General features: G+C 39.9%; 1 protein-coding gene across 9 annotated transcripts in view; it reads left to right on the forward strand.

The window, feature by feature from the left end:
• The window catches only part of MYO9A (myosin IXA), a 186,964-nt gene that overhangs the window by 125,824 nt on the left and 47,707 nt on the right, over positions 1–13,433 (forward strand). For all 9 annotated transcript variants that reach the window (XM_074917624.1, XM_074917623.1, XM_074917628.1 and 6 more), the window contains 3 exons: positions 8,686–8,807; positions 10,180–10,321; positions 11,128–11,323. In XM_074917624.1, the coding sequence (XP_074773725.1) occupies positions 8,686–8,807; positions 10,180–10,321; positions 11,128–11,323 (460 nt within the window). The remainder of the gene's footprint in view (positions 1–8,685; positions 8,808–10,179; positions 10,322–11,127; positions 11,324–13,433) is intronic.

Consider the following 13,433-nt stretch of genomic DNA (forward strand, 5'->3'; position numbering starts at 1 on the left):
CCCCTCTTCTATCCCGCATCTCACGCTCCTTCCTGGAGCTCTCCAAGTTGCAGATACCTCACTCCAGGTGCTGTTATCCCTCTCCCAAGTCCTTATCTCTTGAGCCCTTTTTTCCTCTTCTCTGAGATGGTTCCTTGACTTTTTCCAGTTAGATGATGTTTTCTGCTGATTGTCGTTCCTACTCAAATATATTGGCTAAATATATGTGGGTTTGGACTGTACCAGGGGACAGTCCTGTCCCCCTAACCCAGCTGGAGCCCTGCACCTTTGGGTCAGGTTTGTCCTGGGAACACTGAACCTGACCTTCCTCTGGCACCTGCTCTGAGATGCAGTCCAATACATGTATATTTATTGATTTTCAAATTATATACATGTACTAATATTATGTATGTTATGAAACCCCTTCAAAAAGTAGAAATTAAAAAAGGGTGAGATGAAGATGAAATAAACACCAATTTTTATTTATTAATGGCACAAAATAATTTTCTTCCCACACCCCAGTGCACACTCTGCTCTGGAGAGCACTAGGTGTGCTCTAGGATGATCTAGGATACTTCTATACTGGTCTCTTAGGGTCATAGTCCAGAACTACAGTCATGGGCAAATTCTTGCACAATCCCTATGTCTTTGAGCTAAATTATGTAATGACATAATGAAATCTCTGGTTGGTTATTTCAGAAAAAAAGCACTAGCAATACTGGTGATCAACAGGTTTTCTTTAAACATAAAGGACCTCAATGCACATTGGTGGATTTTCATAGGACAACATTATGCAGTGTGAGCTCCCTTCTTTTTAAGCAAGAAGATGAGTGAGAAACCTCTGAAAGCCTCTAAAATAATTCAACCCATCCGGAAGAACGTCATATTGAGGCAGAATTGGATGGTCCATCCTGACCATGGTTCTTTCACTTGTTATGTGCAAAATTCCTGCCTGGGCAGTTGGTTTGGCATGGTAACAATATTTTATAGGGGTAGCATAAGACAACTATATATATGTGTGTGTATATATATGTAACAGGGAGTACTATGAGTCTACTGTAAGCTTGAGAGAGGAGTTGGGAGGAAGCGTATTTAGAGACACGTTTCAGGTGGGGACTGGAAGGTGAAGAAGTCATTTAACCTGGACCACCAGTCTGGTGTTGACCATGACCACTGTGGAGGTCCCGTTCACATTTGCTAAGCCTGATACATCTTGCAAGGACTGCATCGATATATATATATTTCTTTTCCTCTTTAATTTGCATAGCAAGAAATTAAAGAAATTAATCTGCCAGCACATCACGCGGCATGTTTAGGCTCATGCTTCTCCTGGCTCTTGTAAGAGCAGGTTGGGAAGAAGAATGCTTCTGCAAAGGGAGCGAAGGAGTTCATGGTGTTTTGCCAGCTGAATCATGCAAAACCAATTTTCCCCATTTTGAGAGCAAAATATAATTTATGATGGAAACCTGCTGTTGCCACTGAAGCATAGGGAGCTGATTTGAGCTCAGAGATGGATGCTGCAGAGCTGGCATAGCTCGTATGGCCACGTGCATGAAACCTTGGGCTGAACCTCCTATTTTAGAACACTAATGATGGACAATCCAAATTACAAAAAAATTAGTCTCAGACTGTGTACGTGAAGCAGATGGGAAGTTGTCAGTGGGCAAAGGATCAGCCTCAAAACCAAATTCACTTGCCATTTGCTGAGGAGCTGCTGAAATGGTCACCTCAAAGGAGAAGACCATCTTGAGGAGTACCTTTGCTTCAAAGCCATCTGCCAATGCTCTGTAAGTGGTTTGCAGCTTAAAACTGGGCAGAAGAAGAAATACAGGGGAAGGCTGTTTATCAGAACCCCTGCATTGCCAGATGGTGTCATTAAAACAGAGCAGCTTATAAACCTGTTTATAGATTGTGTATTTATAGAACATGTGGACATGTGGATACATATTTATATATACTGTGTCTGTGGCACATTATTAAAAATATATATTTTTATATATACTTTTTTATATATGACTACATATATAAATTCCTTTTCTAGTTATATTGAGAACAAACATAAAAATCCTTGGTCATAAATGAAAACATCGGCATCGTCAGCCTCGGCATCCTCTTCTGGAGGGATGTCAGGAACGTGAGGCATCCGCTTCGTCTGCAGCACATAAGCACCAGCACCAAACCAGACACTGGTCTCATTCAGGAACTCTCTTATAATAAGGTTTTCCCATCTCAAGGATTTATCATACTAAGTTCCTTTTAATTATCAAATTATGGTGGGATGAATCTGCTGGGACTGGCTCACAAGGCCTGCCTGCTGAACGAGCGATTAATCCTCCATGGGATGGATTCATTCCTGGATGGATGGATCCTGGGTGGATCTCTCCTGGATGGAGAGATTTCCCCATGCCTTGCTGCCATTTCCAGCCTTGGAAAAGCTTTCCCAAGCTCCCCAAGATGGATTTTAGGATACATATGTGTACAAATGTATCCAGAAAGGAGCTTTTACCAAGTTTATCTCCTTTAGTTTATCATATAAAAATGACTTATTCTAATGTAATTTTAAAAACATTAAATATGCTGTTCTTTCCTGGAAATTTTTCAATACAGTTTGCAAAATATGGCTTTGTTTCTCATTTTTGAACTGAGCTGTTTTGAGGCGTTATTCATATCTTCCTGTCCATCAGCATCTTCTAGTTTGATGGCACCTTGTTACTGGGTAAGCAATCAAGACATAAACAGTTTATACGCTTGTTTAGTGACTCTATGCCTGTATTTGCAAAGGTTTATATTTTTGTGGGTGTCATTGTAATATTTTTAAAGAATATTTTGAAATTATTTTAGACTGGCAAAGACAGCTAGGAATGGAGAGAGACGTGGAAAGGAGTTTAATTACTAGTTTCTTACTTTGCAGATGCTGCCTGAAGCAGACAGTGTTAGAGTCAAAAAGAGAGGAATTTCACACCCAGTTCTGTTTAGTCATGAATTTTGGGGCAAAATATATATATATTTAGACATCCAAAACTATCTGCCTGTCAATCTCATTGGAGCATATGGCTCTGGATTACGTGAGTTTTTACGATGCGAACATGATGGGAAGTGTTCCCGCATGGAGCTAAGGAATGGAAAAAAGGAATTTTTCAGTTATTTCCCGCTTTATTTTGGGAATTTTCATTGTGTAAACAAGGTTTTCCTATGCCTCAGCAATGAAAGGCTCAGGCAGATAAACTCCTGGAGCTTATTTAGCTCTGTCTGGTAAGAGGTGAATGAGCTGATCGGGTTTTCCTCTGCTCTTGTGATTTACTCGAGCATTTTGAAACAGGAAACAGAAAATGCTACACTTCCCTTGCACACAGTTCCATTCAGATAATTAATCATTTTGGTTTATGTTTTATTTTTAATATGCTCTAATTTCCAGGCTGGACTTGATAAAACCTGAAACAGCACTGCATGCTGTGTTTTACTGCTCTTTTTACCATCAGCCTTGCCTCATTCCCAGGAAAGAAGAGAGACCATCATCCCTGTCTCTGGGTTTTAAATGTTACCTTTTGGGGATGCTTCTTAATTTTCACTGTGACTAATGGCAATATCCCTACAGTATAAGATGTCTGCCTTCTGGGCACTGAAATACTGAGGTTTTCATGGCTCTTGGCTTGCAGGCTGTGTGGATGGATGCCCCACACCTTCCAGACCTCTTTAAACCCTGGCAAATTGTTTACCTTTGATATCCTGTCATAGGGCAACAAATTTCATATATCATGGAAAAACTCACACCTTTACATTGAGGCCTGTTTTTTTCACTGCCTTTTTGATTTTACTAATCCCTCAGTTTTGTGCTTTAAGACAGATGGGAAACATTATAGTTCTTATTTTGTATTTTTATCACATCTCTCCTGTTTCATTTCTTCTTTGGTTCCAATGCTCATCTCCTAAATTTTTCAAGCTCCTGATCGCTCTCTCCAACCACCTCTTAATTTTACAATATGATTTTGGGAGCAATAGCCCCCAGTGAGCACGATACTCTAGATGATGAGCTTAAAAATCATATTTAATGCTTTCTCCTCCAATTATGCTTTTTAGCATTTGATTTTACATACCGTTAAACCTGGCTGGTTATGGAGTAGTTTGTAATAGAGCATGTGTGGATGTGTAGAGATGTTTTCCAGCACCTCCAAGATGCTGCTGTGCTTGTGGGTATTTTCTCCCACTCAAGATATATAAACTTTTAATTCTACTGCAGATTAGAGCATGTTTCTGTTTGGCTCAGCATTGAAATAAAGTCCTGATAACAGAACTGGTCCAGTACTCCTGTAAAGATAACAGGACTTGTTTCTCTACACATTCAACTATAAAATTACGGATGTTTTCTGTTCCTAGCAGTAGAGTTTTCATCAAGGCTTGCATCCCTGTTGGAAAGGTTTTCCTAATGCTCAGCATGCATATTTTAATCTTAAATTCATTATTCTGAGTGGCATAAGCAGTGTTTGGGGTCAGTTGTAGGCAGGCAGGGTTTCTCTTTAATAGTGTTTATCTCTTTACTGGAGTTCTTTTAATATTCATATATAAAAATGTTGGATATTCTGTCACATTCTGTTTATATGGTACCCAAATTTTACACGGTGATATGCCTCAGATAATGCTGTGTGTCATTCAGTAAAGATTTATGCTCATATTCTGAGTATATATGCATTTCAAAGGCTGTATCTGCATTTTGTGTCTTTTTTTTTTTTTTTTTTTTTAATGTTTGAACATCACAAGTCGTGTTTTATTCAGATTAGTCTGAGAATTTTAAGCTCTGGAAAGCATCCCTTTCAAACAAGAAAAACTCAGACTATACTGCCTTTTTTTATGAGCCACCTCCTTGCATAGCCACATCTTTATAAATATCGAATGCAGTAATGAAATATACTATATATCTATATGGGGTTTTTTTCCCCTAAAAAGAGGCAAGATGAAGTCACTAACCTCCTTCTCTGCTGAGCTTCAGCTGAGTCAGAGACCAAATCCACATTATGCAATTTTGCTGACCTGGCTGCTGCAGCGAGGGTGTTAATGCAGCTACAGCACCACAACCCTGTTCTGATTTGGGTGACAGCATTTGAGGAGTGATTGTGCTCGTGCCATCAGAACAAGTCCCTTCGGTGACGTGCGGTGCCGGTGTTGATGTACTGACAACATCATCATGGTCAGGACAGCAGAATTGTTTCTAAATGCACAATTGGGAAGCATTAATCTACTTGTGGTGGCTATATAGGTCACCTGGAGAGCAATCAGTAGCATCTCACCCAATAATTAAATGAAAATATGAAGCTGCTGGCCTATAAAAATCCTGTCTTTTTTTGGTTCTTTGCTCAATTCCTTTTGCCAAGTTTGGGAGCTGAGTGCTCTCCTCTCCAGTGAACTTCCATGGCTTCACCTTCCAGCAGAGCAGGTTTCAGCTATCCAGGGATGGGAGGAGCAAATTTGTGTATTTTTGTTGGGAGTAAGGATGCCAAAAATAGGACTCTATGGACTTTACCGCACTAGAAACTTTTGAAGATACTGGAAATATCAGCAGTTTGCTTCTTGATGTAAAGATGGTCTTCTAGGAATACGACACTTGAATGTTCCCCAAAACATTACTTAGTTGTAAGTCAAGGTATAAATTTAAGCCGATTTTAAAATAACCTCCAGTTTGAGGGTTTTTAGGTTTGAACGGGCTGTAAGTATTTTGTATTGTCTTCATCTTGACCATATGTTTGTTAAATGAAAACCTCATGTTGTTTAGATCTAACTCCTTAATATTCAAGTGCTCTGCAATGACCCTGCATCCATCAAAGGATGGTAGAAACTTTATTGTACTCAGAAGGGAAGGAATATTTTGAAGGTAGGTTTTAAGGATATCTCCTGAATTCTGTGGAAAGACAATCATATACAAATCATATGCAAATCATTTAGAAAATTAACAATTGAAACTTAATTGAGTAAGTTTAACTTATGTATATGGACAGCAGTGATTTAACCCTAAAGCTTCTGCTTTTATGAGGTTAATTTGCAGTGTTCTGCAGACCAGCAAGCACCCAATTATATCAGTCAATCACAAAGCCTTAGTTATTTCTTCTGAGCTGTGATTCTGAAGACAATCAAACCAATAACCGGAAAAATTCTAAGGAAAAAAAAAAAAAAGGGGGTGGAATTTTTTTTCCATTTAAGCTTTGAAGCAATTGCTCTGGAATAGTTCCTGCTGCTGCGTACCCACCTGTCTTGAAATGAGGGTGTATATTTAAATTATTGTGGAAAAAGCTATTAGTTGAGGACTTTAATTCCTCTTTGTATTTGGCCAATACAGCAAGAGGTTGCATTGGGGATGGAAAGGAGAGAGCAGTGTACAGGCAGATGTGGGGAACAATCCTGCAGCCTGGGATCGAGTGTTTCTGACCCACCCCAAAGGAAAAAGAAGAGCAAAGCAGGGAAAATTAGCCAAAATCCTGCAGCTGAAGAAACTGAGGGCCAGAGGTACATGATGACTGGCCTCAGGTCATTGCACCATCTGTGGCAGAGCTGAAAATGAGCCCAAAGAAGTAGAGACCTTGAACTCTGGTCTTTTATGGTCATTTACTGGAGTATATTTAAAAAAACCAAATAAACAAACAACAACAGTTGGCATCACTGATTAGTTATATCACAATGATATTTGGAGTAGTAGAAGGTTTCAGCGTGGTCAGAATAGATGGATAGAAACATTCACTGTGCAGCTGCAGAATATCCCATGTGGAGCTATGGATGTCTAGAGGGTTTCTAGAGCAGAGTGAAGGTGTGTGCCTGGTTTATATATATGCAGACTTAAAACTCTAGATAATGGTGGTTTGGTTTTTTTGGGGGGGGGGGCGGGGGAACCATGTAAAGCACCCATACAAGTAGTTCAACGAAGAGTCATGTTTATAAATACATAAGCCAAATAACGTGCACCAGCCACCCATCACCACTAAAATAAGGCTCTTCTTTTATCATCATGACAAGGTTTATTGCTCTCTGGGTGCTCAGGACCAGTCCTGAGTGGGCAAAGCTGGGACTAATGGACCCTGCATCCGATTAAATGGCTGTCAGAAGCAAGGGGTTGATAAATGGTGCTGACTCCCATTACTGCTGCACACATCGACATCTCTCTCTTTTAAATCACTCAGGAGAAGCTCGCGCTTGCTCAGGAAATATGCAGTCTTCTACAGATTGCCATATAGAAGCTTTTCTCCTGATTTGCACTAAAAATGCAATGAATCTTAGTCAAATACATGATTTTTAAATGCCTGTAGTTTAACAGGAACTTATGAATGTTATTATACATGCCTGCTGTGTCCTGGTTGCTCTGCAGGAACCTAAGAACAAATTAAAATAAAATATCAAATTTATAGTGTGGAGTTTTTCCTAATTTTTAAGAATTTTTTTTTTTTCCAATGGGATGTATTATGTTTTGAATCCGAAAGGCCTTAGGGCTGTTAAAAACTCCTTCTACACCTGCACACGTATTCATAATGTATCATTGGTGTAAAGGTATATCATGTCTCAAATAATGAACTCAGGACCTTGTAGTTTTTTAGCAAAAATTTCCTTAAAAGTTGTCTCATAGCACATCAGGGTCTTTAATTCTGAAAACAATATATGTAGAGTTCATGTTAAGTTTGGATGAGGATACATTAGAGAGTTGGAAAAATGTATGTTTTTAAAAGTTTTTTGTGCATATTAAAAATAAAAGCAGAAACATCAATAAAAATTAATTGGATTGTTATAAAGGTGCAGCATATAAGTGCAATTTTGAGGATTTTTTTCCTTTTTTTCTTCAATTCTGCCATCAAAATGTCTTATGATAGAGAAGTAAAACTACAGCTTGGTTCAGCAGGACTTTTTCCGACACATGGAGTAAGGTGCACTTCCAATATCGCTGTTTCAGGAGTGAGTCGCAAGTCTTAAAAGCATATGATAAAAATTACAGTTTTTAAATTCTATTTTCTTCCAGTTGCCCTAAAATAATTTCTACAGAAGACTTTTCAAAGTGATACAGTTGAAAATCTATCTCGGAGGAGATAACCTTTATAAAAGAGCAAGGATTAGAGTTATTCTGGTGGAAAATAAATAGCTTTTTTTTTTCCTCAGCATGAAATTGGGGACAGATCTTCACTTTTACTGTAAAGGGTCGTGACTCTGTAGGTGTTCGGAGCAGTGATTTCTTCTAGCTGGAGGTATCGTTGTTAGCCCTTATAGCACTTGCCATTAATGTGAGATACAGGAGTCCAGTGAACAGGAAAGGGAGCTATACTGCTTTTTCTGTGTAATGAAATGAATATTTTGTACCACCATTTTATTCTAGCAACTAGATATTAAGTATTAGTTGATGCAAATAGATTGTATAATGCTTTAACAGCAAGCCAGGAAAGGGAAAGCAAGAAGCAATGATGTGTGATACACCACACATCCTCAGTAGCCATGGTCTGCCATATAGCTAACCTATGCCTGTGCCCTTGAAACTGAGAAATATTGTGTGGTTCCCTGCCGTTTAGGTTGTTCAAGTGATTCTTTATCATTTTCTTTTGCATCAAAAAAAAAAATATTGGTGGCATATTAACAGAAGAGATGTTCATTTTGGTAAATGCTGCATCACTTTTCATGAAACCCTTTGAATTTCACCATTGTTTTTGTGCTTGCACCCAATATTGTTACAATATCTGTGGTTTTTAGGAGGAATATAGAGCAGAAGGAATTAGCTGGCACAACATCGACTACATAGACAACTCCAGCTGCATCAACCTGATCAGTAAGAAGCCGACAGGCCTGCTCCATCTGCTGGATGAGGAAAGCAAGTGAGTGGGAAACTGTTGGTTTTGCTAATTATATTTATTTTTTCACTTAAAAGTGTTTATCCTTAAGTCTTACCTTTTGTGACTCTTCCCAGAAAGATGCGAATAGCTTGCTGAGCTCATTTATCTTACGTCTCTAGTTTCGTTTCCAAGGTGGTAAGGCAAACAGTGGAGAATCAGCAAACTGAGCAAAAAGTCTTAACTAATAATAATTAAAATTCTGTTTCAATAATTTCTTCTGTTAAAAGGAAGAGCAAAGGCTTCCTCTGCTTCTCTCCTCATTTTTCTCCTGTCTTTTGTGGCGTAATGTGGGAAGATGCTTGAAGTTGAGCTGAGTGAAGGGAGAATCCAAGTGCATGAGTTAAAGCAGGTTGTGTGGGTGCTGTAATTGAGATGCAAGGTGGATTTATCAATTTACTTTTAATAATCAAGCCAGAGTGAGCTGAGGGCACTTGTACGTAGGGGCTGCTCTTCCACAGAGTTTCATGGGCATCAGAGATGCAGCTTGGATTTGCATCCTTGGTTATATGCATCTGGCCTGTCTCAGGAGAAGTTATGTGTGTGGCTTCTGGGTCTGCCTTTGGGTGGAAACTCAGAAAGAAACGCAGCGTAAGGGATGTCCTGTCAGACACACTTGCCAGTTTTCTCTGTGTAAAGGGCAGGGAAAGGCCAGGCGGTTTGCTGGCATTGCCTCAGATCCGCACGGCTCTGGTCCAGGGCATGAGCTCTCCTCCCACCATTTGCTTGCAGATTTCTCATCTGTTTCTTGTCTTGTTGACCAGACAGACAGCAGTGACGCTGTCTCAGTGATACTGTACCAGGCTAAACCAGCTTAAATTAGGTAAAGTTGTGAAATATACCCCCAAGTTGCAGATTTACATCAAGTTTGAGGATGAAAGACTGGCTTGCTTTTACCAAGAGGCTCTGCTCAAGCACTCTGTCCTTTTCTTACTCTCTTCTATGACAGGATCAATCAAGTAACTCCTGAAATTTAAATGAGACTTGTAGACTAAACAGCTCAGTATTTCCTAAATGTGTGAATACAGCCTAGATATAGGAGCAGTCAAGAGAAATTTGGGGTTTCAGATAAATACAGCTACCCTGAAAAATTTTCACAATAAAATAAATATATTAGTGCTTTTATGACTGATTTCAGACCATTACTAAATCAGTTAAGAGTTCTTCAGACACCAGCTATACCTTGTATTCGTATATAACCACATGACAGCACACAAAATAGTGCTCGCTTAGTGTCTGCAGGCACAGAAGTGGAAGCTCAGAGCATCTCTCCTTGTCCATTTGTGATCAAGAAAGAAGTTGAAAAGCTTTTTTCACTGGGTTTACAGCTATCTTCTTTTTATTTCTTTCCACTCAGTTTTCCTCAAGCCACTAACCAGACACTGCTGGACAAGTTTAAGCGTCAACACGAAGGGAACTCGTACATTGAATTTCCAGCAGTCATGGAGCCAGCTTTCATCATCAAACACTACGCGGGCAAAGTGAAGTACGGAGTGAAGGTCTGTCACCCAGCTGTTCCCCAGCAGTTGTTTCCATTTAAATCTTCTAGCTGTAATGGGGAAGGAGAGCCCCAAAGCCTCACAGAGTTGTTTTGGAGTTGTTTTGTCTGGGCTAGAGAAGAGACCCAAGGGTTGAGAGAGAAGTGTTTGGTGAAAAGCTTGGCTGAAATGAGAAGGTGCTGGGGATTGTGTCTTCCTGTTCTCCTCCATGTTGCAAGCTCTGCGTATTGGTGTTTTGGGGAAGAGTTTAGGGATGCACACTGAGGTTAATGCTACATCCCACCAGTGAGCTGGAATTGGGTGTTTGGGAGCTTTTCTGAGCTTGGTTTGTGTGGAAAACACAATGATTTTTTTCATCATTAGCCATTTTTTAATACGAGTTACATGAGCGTGGTCTGAGCATCTCACTGTTGCAGGTACTTTTTAAAATCCTATGGAAATTATTTCAAAGTTGACCCTATTTATATTCATGCCAATTATTAGCAGAAGCAATACTGTTGGGCAGGTGAGCCTGTATGAGAAACAGCCTCGGGATTTATGACTGCAAATCTGTCATTGTGTTTCTGATGTAATAAATGCACATGACAAACTTCAGCTTTGAGATGCTTCAGAGAGCGGTGCTTTGGGGTGAAACACCTATATTCTGGACATAAAGAGGTGTCTAATATGGGGGCAGAAAAAAAAAGATAGAAGCAGGATTCAATAGCTGTGCTGTCCCAGGGACAGTCTGGCAGATCTTGCCCAGCATATCTTGTAGATATTGTTTATTTTCCTCTTTTCTCCCACTCCTTTTTCTCCTTCCCTAGGATTTCCGTGAGAAAAACACAGATCACATGCGCCCAGACATTGTAGCTCTCCTGCGAAGCAGCAAGAACGCCTTTATCTGCGGGATGATCGGGATCGACCCAGTGGCCGTCTTCCGCTGGGCGGTCCTGCGGGCGTTTTTCAGGGCGATGGTTGCTTTTAGGGAGGCTGGAAAACGATATGTGGAGAAGAAAACTGGTACGTGTGCCAATATCCTAATCCTAGCACCTGTTTTTCACCAAAGATTTAAATCTAATATATTACTACATAGTAAGTAGCCTGACTTATTAGGAGCTATTCATCTATTAAAAAGCTCATTTAAATAGTGTGTAGTTTTTTGCTATGCAAAAGTTACATTTAAAGGTATATTTGGATTTTAATACATTGTAAGAAAAGATTTTCACTTTACTGCTGCTTTAACTTTCCCTTTTTGTAGGATGCATGCATAGGAAAACCTGAATGATTCAGAGACTTAAAAATTATTCAGCAAATAAGGCAAATTATTTTTGCTAGGAATTCTTGATCTGTTAGTTACTTCTGGAAACAGAAAAAGGCAATAATTCTTCTCTATAATTTTTCAAGCTGTTCACCCTTTAAGCTGCAAGAGAGCGTGTCTCTTGTCTAGCAAAATTCATTGCTTCACAGTCATCCAGAACCACCTCACAGTGAACGCGGGGGCATTAAATTAAAGGAAGGTAATGGTGCATCATCATGCTGTGGCAGGCAATACCTAGCTGTGCTTTTGGACCATTTCTCTGCATAAAGCAATTTTGGAAAGATGGGTACAAGCCATTACTATTAATTTCTGGGCACAAGAGGGCTTGAAATTCATGATGAAATTAGAGTCTCGGCAGGGAAAATGTCATCTGAGTTAAAATTAAGCATGGAGCCGCACCATGAATTTTTTTTTTTAGTTGGAGAGATGTGCATCAAGGAGAGCCACAAAGCCTGGAACAAGTAATGTAGGTATGGAAACTGTACAAGCAGAAAGAATAATTTTCTTGTTCGGGGTGAATAACATCATCCCAAGAAGAGCAGAAGGCAAAAATCAGCTTTCATTTCTTGAGGCTCTTCCTCTTGAACCGCTTGGATGCAGTATAAGAGAAAAGATGTTTCTCCTGAACCTGGGTCTATCTGGCACATCAAGGCAGCATTTATAGACAGTGTTGTTTTGTAACACTGAGGTAGATGTCAAAGACATTTCACACTGAGAGAAACATTACTTGAAAGAGTTGGCTGCCAAAGTCCTTATTTGCATTTTCCTAGCATCGCCTTTTCATCTTGTGTAAAACCCAGGCTGAACTAAAGCAAGCTAGTCAAGGAGAGAATAAAAATACATTCAGTCTTGGGAAGTATGAGCTAATTTCAAGCCTCGCTTTGCTTTCTGTGTCTCTGGCAATTGGTTGTGCCTGCCATGCTCATCTCTCCAATAGCTAGTTTTTCAGCTTTTCAGTCTTGAGTTTGTGGCAATAACTTGCATCCATCTATCTATCTATCTATCTATCTATCTATCTATCTATCTATCGGTATAAAATAAAGTCCAGGAGGTTTTCAGACAATTCTGAGATTCAGTTCTTGTATTGCCTTTTATTTCCATACCAAGACTAACCAATGCATGATAATAGCTGAATTTCTAAATCTCTTCTAGCACATGATGCTGCTCTTTTGTCTGGTATCCTCTAGCCCGCTTTCAAATGGCTTTGCACTTTGTAACCTCTGTGTTTTGAGTCAAAAATAAAAAACAAGCAAAAAAGAAAAAAAACAAAACCCCTCAGAAAGCTGGATAAAGTTTGACTTAATCTTCCCCAAAATCCTTAGATCATTTATACCCTGAATTCCTATGTGCATCTTCAGCCTGAATTGGGAAAATGTAATGAGAAAGTCACCATTACACAGGCAGAACTAGTGGCAGGAGATTACCCAGACCTAATTCCCATATTGAGATACACCTTACCTGTCAGGAAAGCTTGCCCTCCAAGTGATGGCAGAGCTGGGACCACTCACATTCAGCTGCCTCTGTCCTCTTTGGAGAGGTAGCCATCATCTCCTAGCATGACTTCTGCCCAGGTAGGGGTAGTGTTCAGCAAGGTGATACCCATAGCAGTGTTTCCATGCTTTTGTTGGTGAGATCTCATGCCCATCTCCCATTCAGTTGTCCTTCTCCAAAATCCCATCCGTCTTGCCAGAGCACCACAAAGCAGATGGCTGTAGAAGAGGTGAACCTGAGCAGAAGTCTCGGCCAGTGTCTGGACAGTGGGTGGGCTGGTGCAGCATCCACTACCAGATGCTGGTGGTCCCTCCTGCTCCC

Source organism: Athene noctua, chromosome 13, assembly GCF_965140245.1.
Source record: "Athene noctua chromosome 13, bAthNoc1.hap1.1, whole genome shotgun sequence".
Taxonomy (NCBI): Eukaryota; Metazoa; Chordata; class Aves; order Strigiformes; family Strigidae; genus Athene; species Athene noctua.